Source organism: Spinacia oleracea, chromosome 1 (assembly GCF_020520425.1).
Source record: "Spinacia oleracea cultivar Varoflay chromosome 1, BTI_SOV_V1, whole genome shotgun sequence".
Taxonomy (NCBI): domain Eukaryota; kingdom Viridiplantae; phylum Streptophyta; class Magnoliopsida; order Caryophyllales; family Amaranthaceae; genus Spinacia; species Spinacia oleracea.
This window is the reverse complement of record NC_079487.1, coordinates 18,147,156-18,173,433: the sequence shown is the minus strand read 5'-3', so window position 1 is coordinate 18,173,433 and position 26,278 is coordinate 18,147,156. Positions and strand designations below refer to the sequence as shown.

Here is a 26,278-nt window from a genome sequence, read left to right as displayed (position 1 = left end):
GTTAGTCAAACAAACCAAACTTATAAGGTAGTTAAATTAAAAAAAAAAAATTATAAGGTAGCAATTCACAAAACCACCAAACTTAAAGGTAGTGTTTCACAAAATTTCCAAATCATAACTAAAACTCCAAAAGCCATAACTCAAATCCAAAAAACCTTAACTAAAACTTTAAAAATCATACTGAAACTCGAAAGCACATAACTAAAACTTTTAAAAGCATACTGAAACTCGAAAGCACATAACTAAAACTAGGAAATTCTTAACTAAAAACTCAGAAAACTTAACTAAAACTCAGAACATCATTACTACACCTTAGAAATTCAAACTTATCTAAAATAAAGTTAATCGTAACTAAAACTCGAAAAATAATCTTAACTAAAACTCAAAAAATCTTAATTAGCCCTCTAGAAATATGTTCTTGACTAAAATGAAATATTCTTAACTAAAACTTTTCTATTCTTAACTAAAACATACATATTTTTAACTATACAAAATGTAACTTTAACTAAAACAAAAGAGGACTTTAATGCAGAAAATGTAACTAAAGCACTTTATTTCACCACTAAATATGCCAAAAGTATAACTAAAAAGGTATAATTATTAACTAAAACCAATTTAATTATTACTAAAATAAATAAAACAAAATCGCTTTACATTTAGAATACAGATCGAAAATCATATTAGAAACGAGTAAAGCATGAATTTGAGCTGCCACCATCGACTGCCGGCCGCAACTGTTCCTCCTGCGCTTGCAGCCACCGCCACCGGCGCAGCCATGGGCCACCATTGTTCCTTCTTGTGCAAGAATCGACGGCGAATTTGCTGCCTCTGTTTCTTAGTGGAGCATGATCTCCTTCTCTGCTTGTGCAAACATATGACATCGACAACCACAAACACCTGAATCGCATAGCCACTAGCGAAGTCATCGACTGCTTGTGCCACATAACAACTAGCGAAGCCAAGAACTGCTTGTGCCGCATCGCCGGCTATCTCTTCGATCTTCTCCTCGTAGCCTCTATTCATTCATGTCTTTCCACGATCTCACCGGAAAATTAACAAAAAAAAATCAAAAAATCGTAGGAGTTCAATGAATTTCTTCCAAATCAATAAACATTTAATCAAAATATATATATAAAAAAAAATTAGAGCATTATAATTGCAGAAAATTTGCGCTTCTCAACAACAAATTCACTTTTCACTTTAAAATAAGCAAAATCTACCGAAAATCCAAATTAATAAAAAAAAACTCAAATTAAAAACCTAGTAGGAAGAGGAGTGAGGGACACCGCATGTCATGCGAAGCGATGACGGAGGACGAAAAGAATGTTCCAAAAACTTCGATCTCTGAGTCTCTTGCCTCGACCCGCGCAACGCCACCAACAACCTAGCCACCACCGCAAGGTTTCGGTCGCCGGAATCTATGTCGCCGCCCATATTGAGTACTCATGGAGAGAGCCACAGACTTTTAGAACAGAGAATGGGCGAGGAGCTTTTAGGAGAGAGGATGGGCGAAAATTGTAGACTGATATTGAGGAGAGAGAAAATGAATTAGGTTTAGGGACGAGGTAAATTGTCAAATATTGTGTAATCTCGTATCATTCTCATTAATCACACACGTATATATAGTACAACTCAGTTACCTAAACCCTAGGTACACATTAGGTAACATACCATAGTTAGGACTCTACAGAATATTCACAGAATAATATCTAATATCTTAACATATCTTAACATCCCCCCTCAAGATGGAGCATGTAGATCTCGAATGCCCATCTTGTTCAAAAAAAACTCAAATTGCGCCTTCCCCAACGCTTTGGTGAAGATATCTGCTAACTGAACCTTCGTCGACACGTACGACGGACTGATGATCCCTTCCTTGATTGCATCTCGAATGAAATGACAATCTGACTCGATGTGTTTTGTCCTTTCATGGAACACCGGATTCTGTGCAATATGCAACGCAGACTGACTGTCGCAATACATCCTCATGCCTTGGTCGTGTGTCACCCCCAAGTCGCGTAGTAGTTGTTTCAACCACTTCAACTCACACGTCAGAGCTGCCATCGATCGATATTCTGCCTCAGCAGACGACCGAGAAACAGTATGTTGTTTCTTGGTCTTCCAAGAAACTGGCGACATACCAAGTGACACAAACCATCCAGTCACCGACCGACGCGTCATTGGACACCCTGCCCAATCCGAGTCGCACCACCCCTCCAACTGCAACGCACTGTCCGACCGAAGTAGTATACCTTGACCCGGACACTTCTTCAAGTATCTCACTACTCGCAAAGCTGCTTCCCAATGTGCCTCCTTTGGTGCTTGCATAAATTGAGATAGGACATGTACAGAGTAGGAAACGTCTGGTCGCGTGACAGCCAAATAAACCAGACGTCCGATCAGATGCCTATACTGCTCACCGTCCGACAGGTCTGGCCCGTCTGCAAATGCCAACCTATGATTCTGTTCCATGGGAAAGTCCACAGGCTTTGCTCCCAACAATCCGGCCTCTGAGATGATGTCGAGGGCATATTTTCTCTGACATACATAGAACCCTTGACTACTTCGTGCCACCTCTAACCCAAGGAAGTACTTCAGAGCCCCGAGGTCTTTCATTTTAAAACACTCCTTCAAGTATGCCTTAAAACTCTCAAGCGCAAACTTGTTATTGCCTGCGATAATCATGTCGTCCACATAAATGAGCACACTCAGCTGCAACGTACCTTTAGACAGAGTAAAGAGCGAATAATCGGACAGCGACTGTCGAAATCCATAGTGCGTCAATGTCGTCGACAACTTCTGGAACCAACATCTAGGTGCTTGTTTCAACCCATACAACGACTTTCTCATTCGACACACTTTGCAAAGTGATTCTTCTTGAATCCAGGAGGAATCTTCATATAGATCTCTTCCTCCAAGTCACCGTGCAAGAACGCATTGTGGACGTCCATCTGATGCACGTCCCACTGTTTGACAGCTGCGACAGCTAGGAAAGTTCGAACTGTCGCCATCTTCGCGACGGGAGCAAATGTCTCATTATAATCCAACCCTTCCTCCTGATGATTCCCTAAACATACCAATCGAGCCTTCAGTCTCAACAAATTCCCATCCTCATCACGCTTCTCAGTATACACCCATTTACTCCCCAGTACTTTCTTCCCTTCCGGCAAATTTTCCAACGTCCATGTCCCCTGTTCCTCCAACGCGTCGATTTCAGCAGCCATTGCCTGACGCCACCCCTCATGTTGCATCGCTTGTTTAAAACTCTTAGGAACTTGCCCTTCTTGCAATGCTGCTATATAATGCCTGTGCTTTGACGAAAAACGCTCATAATTAACAAAACATGTGATAGGATAAGGAGTACCTGAGGGTGGTGACGCCGTAGGTGTTTTGTCGGAAGTACTATATTTTTCCCGTATTGTATGTATCACACAGTCTTTCAGCTTTGTCGACAGAAACTTCACACGCTTCCCCCTTCCTAACTCCGTATCCTCCACACACTGCCTTATCTCACTCTCATCACTACCCGTCGTCTCATCTACACCTGAGACGACGTCTGATTCACCTCGACTAGGTGTATCATGTTTTTCCTCCCTCACAGTCGACAAGACCTCCTCCGTGTCACCCGCAGGCGACGACACCTCCTCTGTGGCACCTGCAGGTGACGACACTTCCTCATTGTCACCTGCAGGCGACACCTCCTGAGTACATCCAGTCCCACTCTCATCCAAACCCCACTGGTCAAGCACCCCACCACCATCATGCATTGCAGGCAACAAAGTCGACGTGTCTGCGAATGGAAACGTCCGTTCATGAAATTTTACATCCCTTGAGACAAAGAACTCGTGTGTCTCCAGGTCGTACAGTTGCCATCCCTTCGTGCCAAACGGGTAACCCAGAAACACACATTTGCGACCACGAGACGCAAACTTATCCCCTTTACTCCGGAGATTATACGCATAACACAGACACCCAAATACCCGGATAGACACATACGATGGTGGTTTTCCAAATAACATCTCATAAGGGGTTTTATTGTCAAGGACCGGTGTAGGTGTACGATTGATCAAGTGACAAGCAGCCAGAATACATTCCCCCCAAAATTTTATAGGAAGATTCCCTTGAAACCGTAACGCTCTCCCAACATTCAAAATATGTTGGTGCTTCCTCTCGACTCTCCCATTCTGTTGAGGTGTCCCAACACATGACGACTCAAACAGAATCCCATTTTTAAAGAAATAACCTTGCAAACAATTAAACTCAGTACCATTGTCACTGCGAACAACTCTCAGGGATCGATTAAACTGACATTTAATCATGGAAACAAAATTAAGAAACGACGATTCAACTTCCATTTTATTGCACAATAAATAAATCCACACACCCCTAGAATAATCATCCACAATGGTAAGAAAATACTTCGCCCCACTCGACGAGGGTGTTTTGTAAGGCCCCCATAAATCAAGATGAACAAGGTCGAATGGGCGACTTGCACGACTATCACTATTTGGAAAACTCTCCCTACATTGTTTCGCCCGTGGGCATACATCACAAATGTTTTTATTATTCCTAATCTTATGACTCACAGGAGGAAGTAACTGCAACACTTTTTCCGACGGATGCCCCATACGTTGGTGCCACAAGTCGACCACACACTCCACTGCTAGCACACGAACCCTTGGAGCCCCACGGAAAAAATATAGTCCTTCCTGTCGATCACCCACGCCAATCACCATCCTCGTCGAGCGGTCCTGAAGAACACACATTTTGTTAGTAAATTGAGCAGCACGATGTAATTCGTCACTTAATTGAGTTACAGAAATTAAATTGCAGTTCAATTTAGGCACAAATAGAACGTTATCGAGCACAAAACCATCCTCCAAGACCACCGAACCATATTGATTTGAATTTGCAGGTTGACCATCTGGTAACACAACCTGTTGATTACTCGATGTTTTGATATTTCTCATAATTGAAATATCACCCATCACATGACGTGAGGCCCCACTGTCAACAATCCATCGTAAATCAAGATTACCTTGCAACTTGTTTGGTGGTCGTGATAAGATGTCAACAATTTGCTGAACTTGCTCCTTCGTCACACCAACAAGCTAATGATTGGTTGTCGTCACTGCTCCCTGCGATCCGCCTCCACTCGTCACAGTGGTTGTCGCCCCTGCTGTGGTATTACTCACGGCATTGGCGCGAGCGACACCACTGGTCGACGACGCTGCCCCACGAGCTCCTCTGCCTCCTCTAATCGACGTCCTGCCTCCTCGACCAGGCCCTCTACCACCTCGTTTCTTCTCATCCCACCATTCGGGAAAACCAATCAGCTGATAACAAGTTTCTTCCTCATGACCCTCACGATTGCAATGACCACAAAATCTGTCACTCGCATCTCCCGACCTCGACCGACCCTTAGTCTCGACCTTGAACGCCATGACACTCTCCTTACCTCTCGTTGCCTTGGCGCGCATGGTCTCGGTATTCATAACCGTCTGGTATGCCTCGTCGAGGCCAGGCAACGGCGATCTTGCTAACAGTTGTGCACGAATGGCTTCATAGTGATCGTCTAGGCCAATTAAGAAATAGTGCAGACGATCTTCATCATGAATGTCCCCCACCTGCTTCGCTATGTTGCACGTGCAACCCGCACATATACACCTTGGAACTCGTGCATACTGTACGTACTCCTTCCATACCTTCGACAAGCGGCCATAGTACTCCATGACGCCCTCAGACGTGCCCTGCTTGCAGCCACTCAGAGCCATCTTAATATGGCAGACCCTAGTTCCCGACACGACGCAGTACCGCGTCCTCAAATGACACCACAACTCGTGAGCAATATCAAAATCTTCCAGATTCGAACGCAAACTCTCGTCTATGGTGCTTGTGATCCAAGACACCACCATCGAATTGACCGCAATCCAATGTTTCATCTTCGTTGCGTCCGTAATGGGTTCCTTCACAGAACCATCAAGAAATCCAAATTTGAATTTTGAAATCATCGAGCGACGAACGGCTTTGGCCCATTCATCGTAGTTCGATGCTCCTCTTAGTTTCACAGGGGTGATAACAATACCGGGACCGTCGCCTGACCCGAGATAGTAGTCTAGGTCGACGGCGGCGGCGATGACCTTTGATGGTGCCTCCTCATCGGAACTCATGGTGATACTTAAGGAATGGTTAACTCCTAATCTCGATACTCAACAAGCGAAGAAATTCGCTGTTCTCAATACTCGGCTACACTCTCTCAGATTATTGCGGAAAAAAAAACTAGGATTTTTAACCTAGGCTCTTGATACCATGTCAAATATTGTGTAATCTCGTATCATTCTCATTAATCACACACGTATATATAGTACAACTCAGTTACCTAAACCCTAGGTACACATTAGGTAACATACCATAGTTAGGACTCTACAGAATATTCACAGAATAATATCTAATATCTTAACATATCTTAACATAAATCATGTCTTTATATGACCCGAAAATGAATATTCGTGACCCATACCCATGGTTATAGACCCGCGAAAATTAAATTGAACCCAATTATAAGGTGGTCTTTTCTGTAAAACTGTCTTATACAAAAGTTTGTATGTATTGTGTGTCCTTGGGCATACGTCTCTAATCTCTATTTATATTATAAATTAGATATCCTACTCTTCGTAGGTTTCTAAGTCATATACACTTCTATCTTATATCATATGGCTCATCTAAGGTAATTACGAGTAGTAAAATCTCTCTTCTTACTTTGTCCTATTATAGGTATTTATAAAGTTTACCATAATTAGGTTTCATGGTTTGGGCTTAAGTCTTTGGGCCTTGGGACCCTTAATTGGGCTCAAGAGAGTATCTCGTACAATATGCTTGTCTGGTCGTCTCAAGGTAATGTCTTATCGTTTCGTACAAGGAAAACCAATATGTTTGTCTTAGCTAATTCCCTATTGTTTCGTACAAGGAAACCCAATATACTTGTCATGTCGTTTCAAGGTAATGACATGTCGTTTCGTACATGGAAAACTAATATGCTTGTCCAAAAAAGGAATAAGTATATGATTGTAGGGATGAATGAATGATCCGTAGGTGGTAATGATAATTCAATCAGTTATAATACGGCCGTTTATAATTTCTAGCAGAGCAAAAAAATGACTTTTTAAAAATTAACATGGTCATCCAAAAATGGCGGCACCAAGCCATGGTTGGTCGCCCAAAAATGGCGGCAGCCACCATGGCTCAGCCGTCCAAGATGTGCTGCTGACCTATGATGGCTGCCGCCATTACCGGGCGGCCCGCCATGGCTTGGTGCCGTCATTTTTGGACAGCATCAAGCCATTGGGAAATATATAATAAATTAATATTAGAGGTGGTGGTGGAGCAACATGATAGTGGTAGAAAACTAGAAACAGTGAAGAGGGAATGCTGAAGCAACAGAGCGACAGTTACGAAGTAGGTGGAGGTGATGTTGGTGGTGGAGAAACAGCGAAGAAGATGGTGGAAATCGGCGGAAAGTGGCCGGAATTTTGTGCAGGCTCCTGGAAACAGAAAGTTGAAAGTTTGTGTATAAGGCTAGAATAGTATTTTTCACATATAATACGCCAGGCGATAGGGTACGCGGGCGTCGAATAACGATACACCCAGCTAATTAACCCAACAGAGGCCGCAAGGATTATATAATAACATATTAATATATACACGTTTCACCATCCGTGAATATCAGTTTTTCAAAGTCTACGATAAGGAGACTAGAAATCACAACAACATCAGAAAGCAGCCCAGTGAGAACATCGAGAGTATATGAATACATTTCTGGAAAGATAGTAGTACATGATCATGAATGTATTACATAGGCTAAGTTGAGTATCATGAATTTATACATTGCTTCCTAAGTACAACCTTCATGTTGCCCCATGATAAACATTTTCTGGCTTTAAAGTTTTACATAATAGCATGTCAAATAGATGTTTTTTTTATCTCATTAAAAAAAAAAAAAATGAACCCATGTACATGAGTAACTCCGAATTCGACATAAGAACAATGTATCTTGATGTTTTTGTTTACATATTTTGTCGTCGCCTTCGCCTTTAGCAACTTCCCTCGCAACAAAGCCTCCCTCGTAACCTCATTAGTTCAATATCATTATCATCATAAACTCCATCCATCTATTCGGTTCATATTAGTAGCACCGGCCTAATTGAAATTGGGATAATTTCCTAATTTCCGAAGAAAAAAACTTAAACGTTGTACTGGTGGGTGAAATTCACAATACACCCCGTGTGTTTATATCCTACGTGATCTAGGAACTTATTATCCCAAGAACTCTAATTATTTAAAAGATAAATTTAATTAGCTTACAATATTTGTATTTATCCTTTCTTTTACATAGTTTATTATGAATATAGGAAAATCTTGGGTTTAATGGTGGTGGGACTCTATTATATTATTGCTTTAAAGATGATTAGATAGCATATAAACGGATGAATTAGAATTTGAGTGCAATTTAAAATGTGCATGTTGGGCAATAATATATTTTTTTTATTTATAAAATCTGAAATTTGTCCAAGGCTCTGAAATGTTCCGTTATTTAGGATCTATTATCCAAAAGGATGAAGAATTGGATGGCGATGTGGCCCATAGAATCAAAGCAGGTTGGTTGAAGTGGAAAGGTGCCACGGGGTTCCTATGTGACTCAGGCATGCCCCAAAGATTGAAGGGAAAATTTTACCGCACGACAATTCGACCGGCTTTGTTATACGGCACGGAATGCTGGGCAGTGAAACATTGTCACGTGCACAAGATGAATGTGGCGGAGATGCGCATGTTACGTTGGATGTGTGGGCATACAAGAAAGGATCGTTTGAGGAATGAGATTATTAGGAAGAAAGTAGGGGTTGCACCGATTGAGTTTAAGATGATGGAAAATCGTTTAAGATGGTTTGGACATGTAAGCAGAAGATCAAATGATGCCCCGGTTAGGAGGATAGAAGGGTGGCAAAGGGATAGAATTGCAAGGGGTAGGGGAAGACCTAAGAAAACTTGGAGGAAGGTGATTGAGCACGATTGGGATTGAGGAAAATATGGCGTTGGATAGGACAGAGTGGAGGGAGAGAATATACATTGATGACTTCATTTGACTTACACAACTTCAATGTTTCTGATTCTCTTTATTTGTATTTTTATTTTTATTTTACTTTTATTTTATTTTTAAAATTCTTTCAATTTTTTTAATTTCACATGCTATTTTGAAATGCACTTATTTTACTTATTCATTTATTTTAAATTTTACTTATTTTTATTATCTCTTACAATATTTCTTCTATTATATATATATATATATATATATATATATATATACATTTTCTCTTATCCTACTTTCATTAATTTCACTTTCTCTTCTTTGTTTTTTTCTTTTTACTTCCTACTCTTTTCTGGTTTGATTGGTGACAATGACGATCTCCTACGGCGATTCATGTTAGCCGACCCCAAATCATTTTGGGACTAAGGCTTTGTTGTTGTTGTTGTTGTTGTATAAAATCTGAAATTTTATCTATCTTTTAATAAATCTGAAATAGTAGTCAATTTATTTGATAATCTGAAATAATCTTATATATATATATATATATATATATATATATATATACAGAGGAAGGCTCTCGTGAGAACACTTCCTTGCGGTGAGAACACTTCCTTACGGTGAGAACACTTTCTATAATGGCATTTTCGTAATTTTTATAAACAAATAATTAATAAACCAATTTAATTGTTTATCACGTTTTTTCTTCTCACTATTTCTGGAACTCAGGAACTCTTTCTCTCTCTTCAATTCCCCTCTCTCTCCTATTCAAACACCACCAGCAACTTCCTCGCCGGCCGCCGCCACCGCTATCTACCGTCGCTGCTCGCCTCTCGCCGCCGCTTCTGTTCTTCTCGCCGCTCGCCGCTCCTTGTAAGAAGAAAATCGCCGGTCGCGGTGGTTGTGGTTCGCGAATCAGATTTCGAACCAACCACTCGTATCTCATTGGTCGTCGCTCCTAGTCCGTCGACGCTGCTCGTAGTTCGTCGGCGCTGCTTGTAGCTTGTCGGGGCCGCTAGCAGTTAGCCACCACCATCGCCGGTCTCCGCTAACCAACATCGCAAACATCGAACTTAATCGAACCAGAAATCGGTAATTTCAATTCATCAAATCTCATTTCTCGATTTCTCAATTCAGAATCAATTTTAATCGGCAATTTTCAACCGATTTCTCAATCGAATTTTCTTAATTGATTTTTCCATCGATTTCTCAATCGATTTCTCAATCGATTCCTCAATCGATTTCTCAATCGTTTTTTCAATCAACTTCGAATCGAAATCGAGTTCTCTCAATTCAGAAATTATAATCAACGTGAGTGTGATTTCTGATATGAAATTATAATCAGAAATTATAATTGAAATTCGAAGATAGTTCCTAGATTTCTGATATGTCAGATTAACTACTTAATTAGAGGCTTAGAGCTTGATTCGTTGCAGGGTGAAGTTGTCATAAGATAGTTCCTAGATTTCGATATTACTTGTGAATTTGAATTACGTCTGCAATATTATCTGACATTTTTCAATACCAATACAAAAACTAATAGTTGTTATATTTTTGTTCAAAATTAGTCGAATTTGCCTCGTATTGCTGGTCGATCATGTTGTTTTTTATTGAATAGTTAATCACGATGCCATAAATTTTATGATGTTATTCTCAGCTCAACAAATTTTCCTGTAAAAATATTAGATAGTAGCAGTACACGATCATGAGTGTATTACCTATTTACATAGGCTGAGTATCATTAATTTATACATTTTCCCAAGTACAACTTTCATGTTAAAGTTTTACATAATAGCATGTCAAAGTAAGTCTTAGAATGCGTCAAAAGAGAAGGAAGCCGGTTGAAAAGGAAGCGAGTGGAACTGTGAGATTATCATCAAGTTGCGTGCTTATGGGAAGTGATTCCACAACTGAACTAACAAGTGATACAACCAACAAACGAAATACCAAACCCCAATTTTCTTGCATGAATCCAAATGCAGAAAGATAGTGCATGTACCTGTTATATATCAATGTCAATAACACCTAAATAAAGATTAAAATTTAAAAAAGGTATACAGAAATTTACCCGACAGAGGCCACAAATCCAGCAGTTGCCATAGCAATACTACCAGCATAGGACTTGTTTTTATTATAAGGAAGTTTATCCTTGCCTAATCTTCTTCCCACAATGTCAGCCAAACCTGAAATATTACAAGAGTCGAAATAACTGTAAGATCTCAGTTTATGATGCAAAGTAAAACATTTATCCTAAAATTCAAAATGTAAAAAGAATGGCTCAATATTAGAAATAAAAAATAAAAAAAATAAAAAAGGAAGAGGAAGGAAGGGGAGAGAGAGTAATAGATCAATAGAACTTTATCCAAAGAAACATGGAAATTTTCCCCAAGTGATTTGATAGATGTCCTTATATGACATAAGCGCACAAGTTCCTTCTTTAAAAAAATATCATAAATGTGGCACATCACCCAAGCATTCATTAAACTCAACTTAATAATCTTGTATATGACAGTACTCTCTCGATTGCCTACTTGGACATTCATCAGTTATTACTGTAAGCACTTTGCTCATCTAAGCCAGCCAAGTGAAGCTAATCTTTGCGTCCTTGTAGTCTATAATGGTCCGGTTACAAGTTATAAGAGTCTGATGGTAATATCAGCCATCACTGGTTTGCTTCATTGAGGAAGGCAGTCAAGGCACTATGCCAATTTGATGGTACCAACTGTACCACATGGCGAAAGCTAACAATCTAACATAACTCTTATATATGTGTGAAATACAATGCAGGTAAGCTCACTGAATCCCCCAAAATCTTAAGAGGAACACACTAGGCAGGGAACTTAATATCTGCCAAAATGTAATGCATCGACACCATTCCGCCACACATTTGTTTTTTGCTTGCCAAACCAAAATTACTCAAAATTACTCAAGTATTACTCAAAATTACTCAAAATTACTCAAAATTTCTCAAATTCTACAGACCATATCATCGCAGACAAAAGGTGTATAAAAATTCAAAACTTTCTCCAAAGTATTAGAAACACCTCAAGCTTCAGAATAGAACATAACGAGAGAAAGGTGACACACGCGATGATTACTGATTAGCAAATAAGACAACCCCCTCCCTTGAAAACAGATACAAACAAAGAAGAGAAAAAATAAGGAAGGTGGAGAATATTTTCAGGCTGAAGGGAGTTCTTTTATTTCCAAACAGATGGTTCACAAAATATTAATGGTTTTGGCTTACCACAGAATAGAAGAAGTCCGCAAATTGATTTCAGAAGATCCTAAACACTTTGGCTGACATGGAAAACATATAAGTTTATAATATTCTTATTCTCCGAGGAGATCCTTTAGTCACTTTTATATACATACTGTTAGCTATCTTTACTCTATCCCATTCTATAATAAGGACAGAAAGAGAATACTTATGAACAAGATATCAACCTATTATGCGTTGTTTTGACATAATTTTCAAAACCTAGGGATTATCATGTCTATGATGCTTGATTACTGCACCGTAAACCATACATCTCAAAAGTTCCTCTCTCTTTTTTGTCTTCTAATTCTCTAGCTCCTCCTCACCTCTAAACTCTCCTTCCGTATCATGTCAGAGATAAGTTTGTTCCAACAGTTTTCCTTCCAGTGAATGTCATACTTGATCAACTAATGTTTGTGTCTTGAGGACCTATCATCTCAAAAGTTCCTCTCTTTTTTGTCTTAAGGACTTTGCTCATCTAAACCAGCCAAGTGAAGCTAATGTTTGTGTCCTTGTAGTCTAAATTTGTCCGGTTACAAGCTACAAGAGACTGATGGTAATATCAGCCATCACTGGTTTGCTCCATTGAGGAAGGCAGTCAAGGCACTATGTCAATTTGATGGTACCAACAGTACCCACATGGCTGCTAGAGAACCATTATTTAAATCCAAAATTGAACTGAGGCTTAACATTAGAAAGTAAATAAAAGTGGCAAAAGATATGTGCCTATAATTGTATATATTTACAAACGAGGCTCAAAAGATAGACGAGCATGCAGTCTGCAACTCAGAACTATCCTCCCCTTCTAATCCGAAAGCTAACAATCTAACATAACTCTTTTATATGTGTGAAATACATGCAGGTAAGCTCACTGCACCCCCCAAAATCTTTAGAGGAACACACATTTGTTTTTCGCTTGCCAAAGCAAAATTACTCAAATTAAAGAGCATTACATATCAGATGATAATGATACAAAAATCACTTCCGCACTAATGATGATCCCTTACACTACCCCATAAAGAAATATTCTTCCGCAATCTGCGACCGGTTATGTATTGCTATCACAACTACAATTAAAATTCAAGGATCAAGGATTCTACTTCGAAATGCAGCCTCAAACTCCCAATACACATAGGGACACACATGGGAAAATGAAAGAACCTTCTATGATGAGTCTGTTCACTTTTGTGTTAAGTTATTATTGATAATTCGAAAAGTATTTCTAGAAAGCACAACAAATATTTGTACAAGAGAAACTAGGGCGAAGAACAAAAAAGATAAGGCATTCAACACACCCAACAAATGTGTTGGCTCCCAGACTTCCCATATTTTAGAGTTTTAATACTTAAGAGAAAATATCCTCATAACCAAAAAGGGAGCATTATTCAAAGTATAGGAGCAAGAAAGATGTTAAGTATTTTGGCCTTTAAAGTAGAGAAAAATAGAGCTGGTTCTCGCCAAGGTACCTTCTAATAGAAACTTTTTTGTTCCCATCTTAACTGCAAATCAGTCTAGAGGAAGAAATCAAAACAGTAAATAAGCATTCCCGAGGACTTTGTGCAAGCACAGAAGGGTTCCTCAAAAGACTTTTCCCACTTTTAATAATTCAATGTCAAAGGTAATTAAGTGCAAGAGAAAATTGCTAGTGCCAGATAACTCACCTATAAAGTGATTCCGCATACTGTTTTCTCAATAGTCAATACTCAAGTGCTCTTCTCAAATTCTACAGAGATATACGTCCCACTACGTGTTCTTAAATTCTTTTCCCATTGCAGACAAAAGGAGGTCTATAAAAAAATTCAAAACTTTCTCCAAATTATTAGAAACACCTCAAGCTTCAGAAGAGAACATAACGAGAGAAAGATAACACAAGCGGTGATTACTGATTAGAAAATAAGACAACCCCCTCCCTTGAAAAAAGATAAAAACAAAGAAGAGAAAATAAGCAAGGTGGAGAATATTCTTCGGGCTGAAGGGAGTCTTTGATTTCCAAACAGCTGGTTCTCGAAATATCAATGGTTTTGGCATACCACAAAATAGAAGAAATCCACAAATTGATTTCAGAAGATCCTAAACACTTTGGCTGACATGGAAAACATATAAGTTTATAATATTCTTATTCTCCAAGGAGGAGATACTTTGCAATGAACCTAGTGTAAGGGAAGGGCATAATAGGTAGTGAGTAATATTGGGTAAAAGACAAATTAGGTAGGTGTAGTAGAATGGTTATAAATAAGAGCATATTAGCTTATGTGAGGCATGTTGAGAATTTGGTAAAGCTTAGGCTTTGGAGAGTGGTCACTAAACCTAGAAATTGGTGGCTTGAAGTCACTACCTTTTGTATCCCATTTTGTGTTCATTATCTTTCAAGCAAATTAAATAAATTTCTGCTCAAATTATCATTGCATTACAAATGGTATCAGAGCGGTACAATTCTGGGATAACAAAGTTGAATTTCTGATTATTCCAAAAAAAAAGAGAGATGGTGTTTGCAGGATCTAATCAGAAATCCCAGCAGAAATGGGATGAGATTTTCCAGAAATGTAAGGAAGATTTTGTGAAAAACATTATGGAAGGTCTTTCCCCGATTTTCTCTTTGTTTTGGCAAGAAGTGATGGAAATCAGTGAGAAGTCTACTGAAATTAGAGAGATTAAGGAAATTAGGGAGGAAGAACATTATGTAGATCAGGAGGTGATTGATGTACAAGAGAAGGGGTGAAGGTCTTTTATCAGATGACTTTGGAAGAGGTGGTTCGAATGGTAGAAAATCCGGTTCATGTGGTGATCTCGTTGATGATAATCTCTACTCCTTCATGGGATGGAGCGTTGAAAAAGAACCACCATGAGAAAGATTTGAGAAAGGGGGTGCTGGTGGTTGCGGATCAGGTGGTGCCGTGGTGGTCCAGGTTTTACTTTTGGAGGTTAGTTGGGAGGTAAGTTGGGTTTCTTACCAGAAGAGTCTCGAGGAAGGCTTTCCGACAGTTGTCTTACTGGAGGTCGAAGAGGGTCAGTGGAGTTGGCAAAAAGTGTTGTCAATGGTGGTGGAGGATATTTCACCGATAGAACTTGTGGAGCATATGAGAGCCACCTATTGGTGGTCAACCTCCACATTGAACTGACAATGCAAGAGAAAGAAGATTCACAGAGAAAAGGACGGAGGACACTAATTTCGTAGTCTTTGGTTATTACTCCGGCCAAGGCGGTGGAGTAGTAATAAATTTGAGTGCCGAAGATTGAGAAATGATACAGTCAACGTATTCAATGAACCACCAAGAGGAATGTTTGATAAAGGTGGGGCAAATGGCAGAGTATCTGGTGATGAGGCTTGCATTTTTGCCGGAAAATGTAATAGGGATGAATTAGGGGAGCAGTTTGCTGCTTGGGAGGAGCGGTTTCTAGAAGGTAATGATGGTAAGGTAATGATGGTAAGGTAAATTGGTAAATGACAGATTAAATGAGGACAAGGGAGTTGATGGCGGGGCCATGCTTGATCACCGCTCATTGTGGGGAAGATTCTAGAGAAATTCAAAGAAAAGGGTGAGTTGGAGTTGAATAAAGTCATATTTTTTATGGAGAATCTTGGCCTATCAAGGCCAAAAATGTATGTATTGTATTGGCCCATGTTAGCAGTTTACAATTCAAAAGCCCATCTCTCTCCACCAATTTCTGAACACATTTTACTCCACCCTTATTTTAAAAGAAAACCATTCTTACTTTCCCAACCCTCTCACTTACAACCCATTCAAAAGAGGAGCATTACAACCCACACATGCTAATTCTAAACCCAACCATCCTATCCCACCCATTCCCTCAAATCCACGTTGACTGCTCTCACTCAAGACCCACGTTCTCAACCTATAATCAGTTCAAAGTTCAAACCACCTTCAAAACTAGACCTCACTCACTTCATGACTGCTTTCCACGATTTTCATGTTTATTTTACCTTACCCCTGGAGTCACCGAGAGACATAATCAACCAAGACATCTAGCTCAAGTGGAAGCCAGTCATTAGACCTGGGAACGATAAAAATGAACCAAGGTTGGGAATTCAATGCTTATTACTACCCACCTTGAGGACAAGGTGGAAGTTTAGGAGGCCGGTATTGCAATGAACCAAGTGTAATGGAAGGGCATAATAGGTAGTGAGTAATATTCGGTAGAAGACAACTTAGGTAGGTGTAGTAGAATGGTTATAAATAAGAGCATATTAGGAGGTTATGAGAGGCATGTTGAGAATTTGGTAAAGCTTAGGCTTTGGAGAGTGGTGACCTCAAGTCACTAAACTTTATACATATTGTTAGTTATCTTTCCTCTATCTCATTCTATAATATAAAGACAGAAAGATAATACTTAAGAACAAGATATCAAGCTATTAGGCGTTGTTTTGACATAATTTTGCAAAACCTAGGGATTATCAAGCCCGTGATGCTTGATTACTGTACGTAAACCATACATCTCAAAAGCTCCTCTCTCTTTTTTGTCTTCAAATTCTCTAGCTCCTCGTCACCTCTAAACTCTCCTTCCTTATCATGTCAGTGATAAGTTTGTTCCAACAGTTTTCCTTCCAGTGAAGGTCATACTTAATCAACTCAAGAACATAACTTCGTTACTTACCATCTCCAGCACACAGGTTACAAATCGCTGCAATCCCAATTGGGGAAGTCCTCCAAAAAACTAAACAAGCGAAACTGATGGCAGATGCATAGTAAAAAGGTCCCTTCAGAAGTTCCCTGTTGCACGAAGAAGCCATGAAAAAAATAAGAAGCCAAAGAAAGGCAGAAGGAAACTGATAGTGAACGACCAAAAATTTGACAGCAGTTAGTCAATTAAAGTATTGTCTTGGTAGTTTATAGTCCTCAACTAATTTCAGAACCCACAGCATGTGAAAAAAATGAAGATTCTGAACTACTCGTATAAGTTCATTAAGGGAAAAATGTCATTCCAAACACTAATAAGTGATTGACAACGCAGCACAGAACCAAAGGTGAAGAAATCTCCTCACAGTAGGATTTGATGTTCAACTATGCAGACTGAATTAACCCCCTTGAATGCATAAAGCTGAGGTAGGACAATGAAGAAGATTGCTATTTCTATAAAATAGAGGCAGATAGCATTTCTAGAATTACATGTGCAAAAGGTTATCGGGCTATAGCTTAACGTAATCTTAAGTCAGCCAAAAACTTAGCCTGGGCACGCAAAAAGAAACTAAATATTGTCACCTGTAGTCTCCAAATCGGCTCATTGACTTGACAGTGGCTTCATCCTTATAGATCCCAAGTCCAATAAGAAGCACACGTAATGCGTTGAGTCCGGGAACGAGACAAGCTAAAAATGCACCACGATACCCAGAGCTGCAGCAGTCAATTAACAATTACTCTTCACGTTCTCTTTGCAAATAATAATAGCAATTAATACGCAACAGGACAACCTGCCTGAATAATGGCCAGCAAAGCATGAAAACTAGCCCAATGCTGATATGCACAAGCTTCCTGTTCAGTTTCTAGACAAATAGGAGAACACAGATAAGCAATAGAGAAGAAGAAAGATTTCTCTAGTTGTCATAAGAAGATTATGCTACAAACTTCAGTCATTTAGCTCTGATTAGTGCTTAAAAAAACGGACTAGTGCATTGCAATGGAACATTTATGCTCATGAGTCATGACCACGAACGTAGATTAGCAGGTAACCTATACAAGCAAAAATAAAAAACACTAAAGCTTTATCCATTAGTTATTGCTTGCTACTTTCCTTGCAGGGAGTGACAGAGTCATTCATTATCATATCATTATCCCATTGCCTCAAAGAGGCTCCCGCAACAAGCGGGGTAAAGGGGGGTCGGGCGTACGCAACCTTACCCCTGCAATTGCAGATAGGTTGTTTCCAATCGACCCAAAAGCGATAACGGGACGATAACGGGACGACCATCTTCTACTTCATGGAAAGGAAGCAAAGAGGTTTTAAGAGCGAAAAAGGAAAAACAAAGATAGACATCCCAATTGTAACCACCTGCTTCCACTGAATTTCCATTAGGTTGCCATTCCAAACCAAAGGGGTAGGACAATGTTGTAATGTTAGATAGAAAAGAAGTTTCTTTCATGAAAAAGAGAACAAAAAAAAGATTCAATTCCATGATGCGCCAAGGAAAGCCTTTAAGCATGTTCCCAAAGAGACGCTAGAATCACCTTTCAGTTCCATATGAAAGTCAAAGAAGACACTCATCCACAAAATATCCTATTATTCCTTCCAAGAATTCCAACCAAAGCATCCACGTAACAGCAATAACACAACCTACCACATAGTTTTGTGCCCCTTTCGCCTCCCAAGCCTCTTACATATTCAAAAAAGAAAACGGAAAACCCAATGAACCCAACCAATCCAAAAAGCATATGTAAAGTCTAACCGGCTCAAAATGGACAAAAACGTGTTTCCCAGTTTCCCCTTTAGTTCAACACAAAATGCACGCACGAAGGGATTATGAGTTCTTTAGAATTCAAACCTGCAGATTCTAAAGTATTGAATTCTCCAAACTAGAAAGCCACACAAAATTTTAACCCTCATAAGCCTGCCATACAAAGGTAGAAAGAACAAAAAGTTGTGACTTAGGAGTTTTTTGCAAAATGTGAAAGATTTTGATATCCGAATGCTCAAGATGTTAGTCAGCTTCCTTAACGTATACTCTTGAGTATTGAGGAGCCTTCCTAAATTGAAGGTTCTAAGAAGAGTGAACACCATTCATTCATTCGCCAAGAGGAAGAGGTAGTCAGATAAAGCATAATGAGAGCTAGAGAACCTGCAGAGGCAACGGATACTAAAAGGCTGCTCCCTACCAAAGAAATCTCCAATAAAAAATATACTTTAGGTTACTCACTTTGTATTAAACAGGGGAAAAAAAGAAGCGATGACACAATGAAATGACCTACCAAGGGCTAGTATAGGACTATAGGGAGCATGAGTCCCCATTAGCACATCATATTCATCCCTTTGAAGACCATACCTAATCCGAATGACATGATGCCATATAGAACTAGGTTCTTGCCGGAAACGCCACAACTACTTTTCCTTGAGGGAATTGATCGTATCCACCAAATTGCCAAAATCAAGTCCTCCCTCTTCCTTGGACCGAAGGACCAAATCCCATCTAACAAGATTATATCTTCTCTCCTCACCTACCTTAAGAGTACAAGAAGTCTCTCATCTTCTACCTTCTTGTCATACCCACCATGGAATTAAAACTCGGCCGTTCCGTTACGTAACGGCCGTTCTGTAACCTATTTTGGATTTGCCGTTACGCGAAAACCCGTTACGTTACGGTTTGACAAAAATCACGTCTTTCTCCCCGCGTCGTCCGTTACGTAACGGTGACTCGCCGTGTTAGACGTTTTTTTCTCCGTTACACCGTTTTTTTTACATAAATTTACCAAAAATATTTTTGTAATTAGTTATGTAGTTTATGAAACATGATATTTCATGTGTTTATTTGTTCACAAAATATAATACTCACTTATATTAGGATAGATTTGGTTATATTATGTTGATATAATACTTTTTAGACTAAAAATGTAATAATAAAGCTTAGACATGCTAATGTGGTTTTTTTCAAAAAAATCACACCGCGTCAGCCGCGATCCGTTCTATTCATCCGTTACAAGCGGTTTCCGCGACAACGCGACCGTTTCCGCAATCGCGACCGCATCCGCGTTTTTTTTCTATGATACCCACTAGACACTTGAAACGGAATGAAAGTACAACTAGATGTTGAACAGGAAGGAAATAGCCCTCTTTCACCCATCAAGCATCCTAGAAATCTTCTCAACACTAGGTCCCAAAACCACCTTTGTGGATTTTCTCCTTAAAAGAAAGCCAAAGGTAGGTAAGGACATGTTATGAAAGACACACCTTGCAAGAAAAGAGAACCCTCCTAAGTCCTAACATAATAGACTTGACATTAATAAGACATGAGAATAGTTCAAAAACCCTATAAAAGACTCAAAACATTTGTAAACCCCAAATATGATCGTGAAAAAGTAAAACATAAATAGCACATAGAAGTGAAAAACCACCACCTCGTCTCTCCCTGTATTAAAATACAATATCCAACTCCTTTTCCGAATAAACATTCCGCATTCCTACTGAATAGTAAAAACACAACCCAAAATGAGCAAGAGGGGTGAAAGACGATCACCTTTCCTAAAACCACGATAAGCCCTAAACCACCTACTAGGTTGCAAATTGAACAATACCAAGAAGCATGAAGGATGAAGAGTTGAAGACAACATGTCCACCTTTGAACAAAACCCTTTCTTTTTGTCACAAAACTAAACTTAAACATACCCTATCACAAGCTTGCTCAAAGTCAAGCTCACAGATAAGACCAAGTGCCCTATCCCAATTACGAGAATCAACAACCACATTAGGAGCGACCACGATAGAATCCAAAATCCTAGTAGTTATCATACTAAGTAGATCCATGTTTTTTAAATCTTATGGAAACACTTAATAGAAAAGACAGTCTTATGCTGCGCTTTGGTTTAGGTAATAGATGTTTCGACGGGCTAAAGTTAGATCTTCAATGAATCATTTTTTGTATGTACTTTGACAGTTGGCATCAATTTTGAGCTTTAGCTTTCCCCACCAGGCTTGTTTCTATCTTAATACAACAAAAGCAGACAAGGACAAAGTCATACAAGAGCAGCGAAGGCCAAAACGGTACAATGTTGAAAATAAAGGCTGAATTTGGTTGTGTTTTCTAGGTTATAGTAACTATGGTATTAAAAAAACTAGGGCTCAAATCTGTAGGAAATGATACCGTAAAATCTGAAAATGATAATAAAATGTGGGCCGAATATTTGATGTATGTAAAGCTGTGACGTGTTATAAAACACTGTCTTAGAAGCAAAATTCGCCCCGACTATGGTGCAATCGGAAATGGCGTTGCCCCCCAAGATTTAACACAGCGTTCCTCCAAAATGTGCACTCAACTAAGGAGGAATTTAGAATTCATAATAATGCTCAGAAAGTAGGTGAAGTGAAGAGAATAGAGTTAGAATTTCGGTGTGTATTTGAACTGCTCCCAAAAACTGATTTATATAGCAACAACATTTTGTAACCGAAAATCAGATTTTAATGAGGTAATTAAAACATTTAAAACTGAAGATCAGACTTAAAATGGGAGATTAAAACGTAGGCAAGAATCAAGGAACCGTTTAGCGTAAATCGAGCGGCAGTTACGATTCTGTCATTAAGGTTATAGAGTGAGCTACGTAACTGAACGGTCTCATAATAATTGGTCCGTCAGTTACGACTTGGCCCAAAAAGGAGGCCCCACCACACCGCGCACGTGCCACGAACACGAACCGAACCGGTCGGACGGGCGGCGGCGCGCGTGGGTATGCCTCCTTCTAGCCCACACCACTAGGGGAAGTACTTCAAAAGTATAAACATTACTTCCCTATATTTAAACAAAGGGAAAAGTTCATTTTCTTTCCATGTGGGACAAAGCCCTTTTCTTTAAATACTCCACTTGAAATGCCTACTTTTCATTTCTACCAATGTGGGACATTTTCACAAAAAGGTAAAACTCTTTCTTTGCATTATTTCCAACAAAATCCATTCTGTAGATGTTTAGTCTTAATGAAAATTCAGTTTCAACAAGGGATGTATATATTGATGAAAAGCCATCAATAGTGATTCAATTAAGTAGTCAAAAGACATAGATGGCAACTAGCTTTGATTTCAGTCTTGGAGGTGGGAAAAGTCCCCTCTACATTATTACCCTTTTGTGGTTCTCTCATAGAAAAAAAACACGGATGCGGTCGCGTTCGCGGTAACGGTCACGTTGTTGCGGAAACCGCTTGTAACGGAAGAATAGAACGGATCGCGGCTAACGCGGTGTGAATTTTTTGAAAAAAACCACATAACATTTCTAAGCCTAATTATTACATTTTTAGTCTAAAAAGTATTATATCAACACAATATACCCAAATCTATCATAATACGAGTGAGTATTATATTCTGTGAACAAATAAGCACTCGAAATATCATGTTTTATAAACTACATAACTAATTAAAAAAATATTTTTGATGAATTTATGTAAAAGAACGGTGTAACGGAGAAAAAAGCGTCTAACGCGGCGAGTTGTCGTTACGTAACGGACGACGCGGAGAGAAAGACGTGATTTTTGTCTAACCGTAACGTAACGTGTTTTCGCGGAACGGAAAATCCAAAGTAGGTTACAGAACGGCCGTTACGTAACGGAACGGCCGAGTTTTAATTCCATGGGTTCTCTATAACCCCAAAAATAAAATAACTTTATTGACTTACAAAAGATCCACAAACGTTGAAAGTAATAATAAACTACAAAGGAAGGACGCACTCTTTTAAGGTTTAGACGAAAATTCAAGCAAATGACATGTCCTTTTTCCTCATATTCTCCCTCTACAGATCATAATTGCAAATCCACTACCGCTCTTCATGAATAGAAAATTAAAGTTATCTCCAAAGATGTCAATATCAAAACTAAGAATCCAACCATGCACTTCTTTCTTTCATGATAATACAAATATTTCCAAAGGTTCTACTCTGTAACGGTAATCGTGATATCTGGCACGATTTTGCAATGATTATTCAGTTAACCAACCCAGTCACAAAAAAGGTCCTTTAAGAGTAAGTAAGTCTTCTAAAAATAGCATAATTCTGATATTCCTTCTACTTTATTTACAGTACAAAACTAGGAATATTACCACAATAAATTTGCTCCAAAAACCATTTTTCCCTGCTGTTCTTGTTCCAGTTATCACTAACAGCTAAAACTCAAACCAAAATAAACAGCAAATGTCGAAAGCTTACCGAGTCGAAGACGTCGTACTTAGCAGTCAACTCCCAAATCCCAAGCACACCACGAGCAATAGCTGCGGTTATAACAGTGGCACAAATATCACTTATCACTGGATTATCTGGCAACATGATGTTTGCCGCGACCGTCTTCTTTCTCCGTAACTTTAATGAATGGGAAGTGTTTGCCCTGAATTTGCGGAGTTCGCCGGAGAAATTTATAGAGGGGGTGAGAAAAGATGGAGAAATTAAGGAGTGAGAAAAGTGTTTTACTGAAGAGAAGGCGTTGACATATGACTCATGTCTAGGAGGTGTCAGCATTCTTAACGATTTGATTGGACATGGAGGGGCAACCACTGTATGAGAAAGATAATAATAGTGAGAGAGAGCATAAGTGAGTGCAATTAATTGATCTTCATAAGCTTTTAAACTGATATATCAAGTCTAACAAGTTGAAACCAGATGCAAAACTGAAGAAAGATAAGGATTAACACTAAGCAATATTTTATATTTGTCGAAAATAAAAATCATTAACAATGTGTTTGGATAACAAAATAGAAGGGAAGGGAAACAGGAGGAAGGGGAAGTGGAAGTGGAAGTGGAAGTGGACGGTGAGCTTCATTTTCCTTCCAAATTTCTTCAACTTTGGAGGGATGGTATTAATTAAATAGTGAAGGAAGATGGATCCATTCCTCTCCTTCCCCAAACCTTTTTATCCAAACAAGGGAGTTTGTTCCCCTCCCTCTCTCTCATTTTTTCTTATCCAAACATAGTGTAAGATTAACAGAAAAAACAACTACAACTACACTACAACTAACAAGAACAAAGAGAAGCTTGCCCGGAAAAAAATTACCCAAAATATGGGACTTTCTTCTTTAAACTAAGGTACATTTCTACAAGAACCTGGAAACTATCAACTGAAAAGGTACTAAAAATGAAAAAACAAAACTGAACAGCTTTATAAGGGACTTCCATTCTCTCAGATTCAGTCTAAAACTCGGCCGTATAATGAGTATAACGATAAGCTGACAGTGAACAGAGGTACGGAAAATAAAACGAGAAATGTGATATGTCTCCTTGGCATTAAAGTCACGAGCAAGAGCCTTCTATTTTGCTACCATCAAGCAATTATCAGATAGAAACACAAGCCCACAAAATACTAAACGTCTAACCCTTTTTATACAAGTTTTTAGTTCTATTTCCATATTATCCATGACTACTAAGTATTAACTTGACAATAGAGGGGTTAAGGTGCAAAAAGAACTATGATTTTAGCTATACGATTCATAATATACTTGATACCATACATTGAACACTGTAATTAGTCTTATATAACATCCCATCTCTCTAAATTCACTCTTACACAATGCCTCTCAATGCAACATCTATAGTGCAAGTTTCAAGTTTAGATTCAACCACCAGCTCAAAAGAAGGTGAAGAAACATTAAGTTCCGGGCCTATCTCATGGTGCAACTTCATTGTCAATACGACTCCGTACGAGTAATACCTTTGATGCTTAATGATAATAGAGGTCGAAGGTGGAGGGAAAATACTTATAACTTAGCAGCTTGCAATTTCCAATAACACTGTGTTATTTACTCAACTTCATCAAAGAACCAATAACATTTTCTGCTAGAACCAAATTTCTTATGCCTAATATAGGATTCCACCAAACTAATTACTACGTATATCAAAAGACTATCAAAGAAGAAAATGCAAAAACGGATCAATGAGGCTAAACTTTACAAATCTTAGCAATACCCCAATCAAAGTTGAATACTCCGTATTCACAAACTGCCTACTTTCTTCTTTAGGTACTACGTAATACACAATACAATAAATATAATAGGATACCTCTGTACTTTCACAAATTTCTTAGCAATACTTGACCACTTTTTTTAATTATACAATTCATAAACAGTAACACAACAAGTGAACTAAAAGTAAAAACCAAATTTAAAGCATAATCTGAACACTTCAACTAAATACTACTCCCTCCGTCTCTTTTTGTTTTTTACGTATTCCATTTCGGGCGTCTCATTTTGTTCTTTACATTTCTTTTTATATTATCACATAATGCATTAATATTCTATCAGAATTTGTGCCCAAATATTATTTTAACCAATTAAGTTCATTGGACATTAAATATTTCACATTTTCCCAATGTCATATTTTTTTATAAAAGTGAAAACATTATAAATAAATGTAATTTTTCTTGTTTAAATAAAAAAAGCAGAGTAATCCCAATGCACATTAAATAGTAGTTAAATCGCGTGAATAACATCAAACGTAAAAAATAAAAAGAGACGGAGGGAGTACATACCATGGAGCAGGAGCAGAATAAAAGAAGAACACAAGACTCATAAGCTTAACACGAACAACTAAGGTAAGGCGAATACCACGAGATATTCAACGAGAGTATACGAATTCATTTCCAACTGGGACTCAATGGGGAGAGATGACTGATTAACACCGCAAATTCAATCAAATAGAATGCTGAAAACATCAAAATAAATAAACACTTGAAAGATTCAACTATGAACTTCATGAATGCATAAGTATACCATCAAACAGAGCAAGAAAAATAGATAAAATTAATGAGCAAGATAACAAAATTCCATTGCAACAACCTATTCAATTGAGAATAAAAAACTACCAAACCCCATATACGAAATTACCTCGTATTTTGGATTTTAAAAGGAAAATTATCAAAACCTAAAAAGAGAAGAATTTAGAATTACCGAAATTTGATTGTTCATGGTATCAGTATATGGACTGAAATTTGAAATTAAACTCTTTGCTCGAAAAATTAGAACCCAAAACTGAAATGGGGGAGAGATATGAATGTAAATCTATCTACTACGAAGTGGAGTAGTTAATAATTAATATCCCTGAAAAAAATTAATAACATGTCAATTTGCCAGCAATACAAGAAGATGTCATTAAGGATGTCAATGGGCGGGGCCCATCACCCATGACGGATACAAAATTCATCTCCATCCCCGCCTCATCACCCATGGCGGGTATGAAGTGGGGCGGGATGGGCGGGAATGGGGCGGGTTCATCATAAAATCCACACCCGCCCCATCATCCATGGCAGGTACGCGCC

The 26,278-nt window shown here is 38.7% G+C and overlaps 1 protein-coding gene across 3 annotated transcripts; it reads right to left on the bottom strand.

Moving 5' to 3' along the window:
• Positions 1–10,707: 10,707 nt before the first annotated feature.
• LOC110803557 (farnesol kinase, chloroplastic) lies at positions 10,708–26,070 on the bottom strand. 3 transcript variants are annotated; one of them, XM_022009076.2, is made up of 8 exons: positions 25,911–26,068; positions 25,493–25,665; positions 23,185–23,525; positions 17,768–17,838; positions 17,558–17,689; positions 16,953–17,068; positions 11,148–11,262; positions 10,708–11,078 (listed from the first exon to the last, which is right to left on the bottom strand). In XM_022009076.2, exons 3-8 carry the CDS (start codon positions 23,488–23,490, stop codon positions 10,901–10,903), a joined length of 918 nt encoding a protein of 305 aa, XP_021864768.1. In that variant the 5' UTR covers positions 23,491–23,525; positions 25,493–25,665; positions 25,911–26,068; the 3' UTR covers positions 10,708–10,900. The 3 variants fall into 3 exon arrangements, with proteins under 3 accessions (XP_021864768.1, XP_021864767.1, XP_021864769.1); XM_022009075.2 differs by lacking the exon at positions 25,493–25,665 and having other exon boundaries at positions 25,911–26,070; XM_022009077.2 differs by lacking the exon at positions 25,493–25,665 and having other exon boundaries at positions 17,771–17,838; positions 25,911–26,070.
• Between the last annotated feature and the right edge of the window lie 208 nt (positions 26,071–26,278).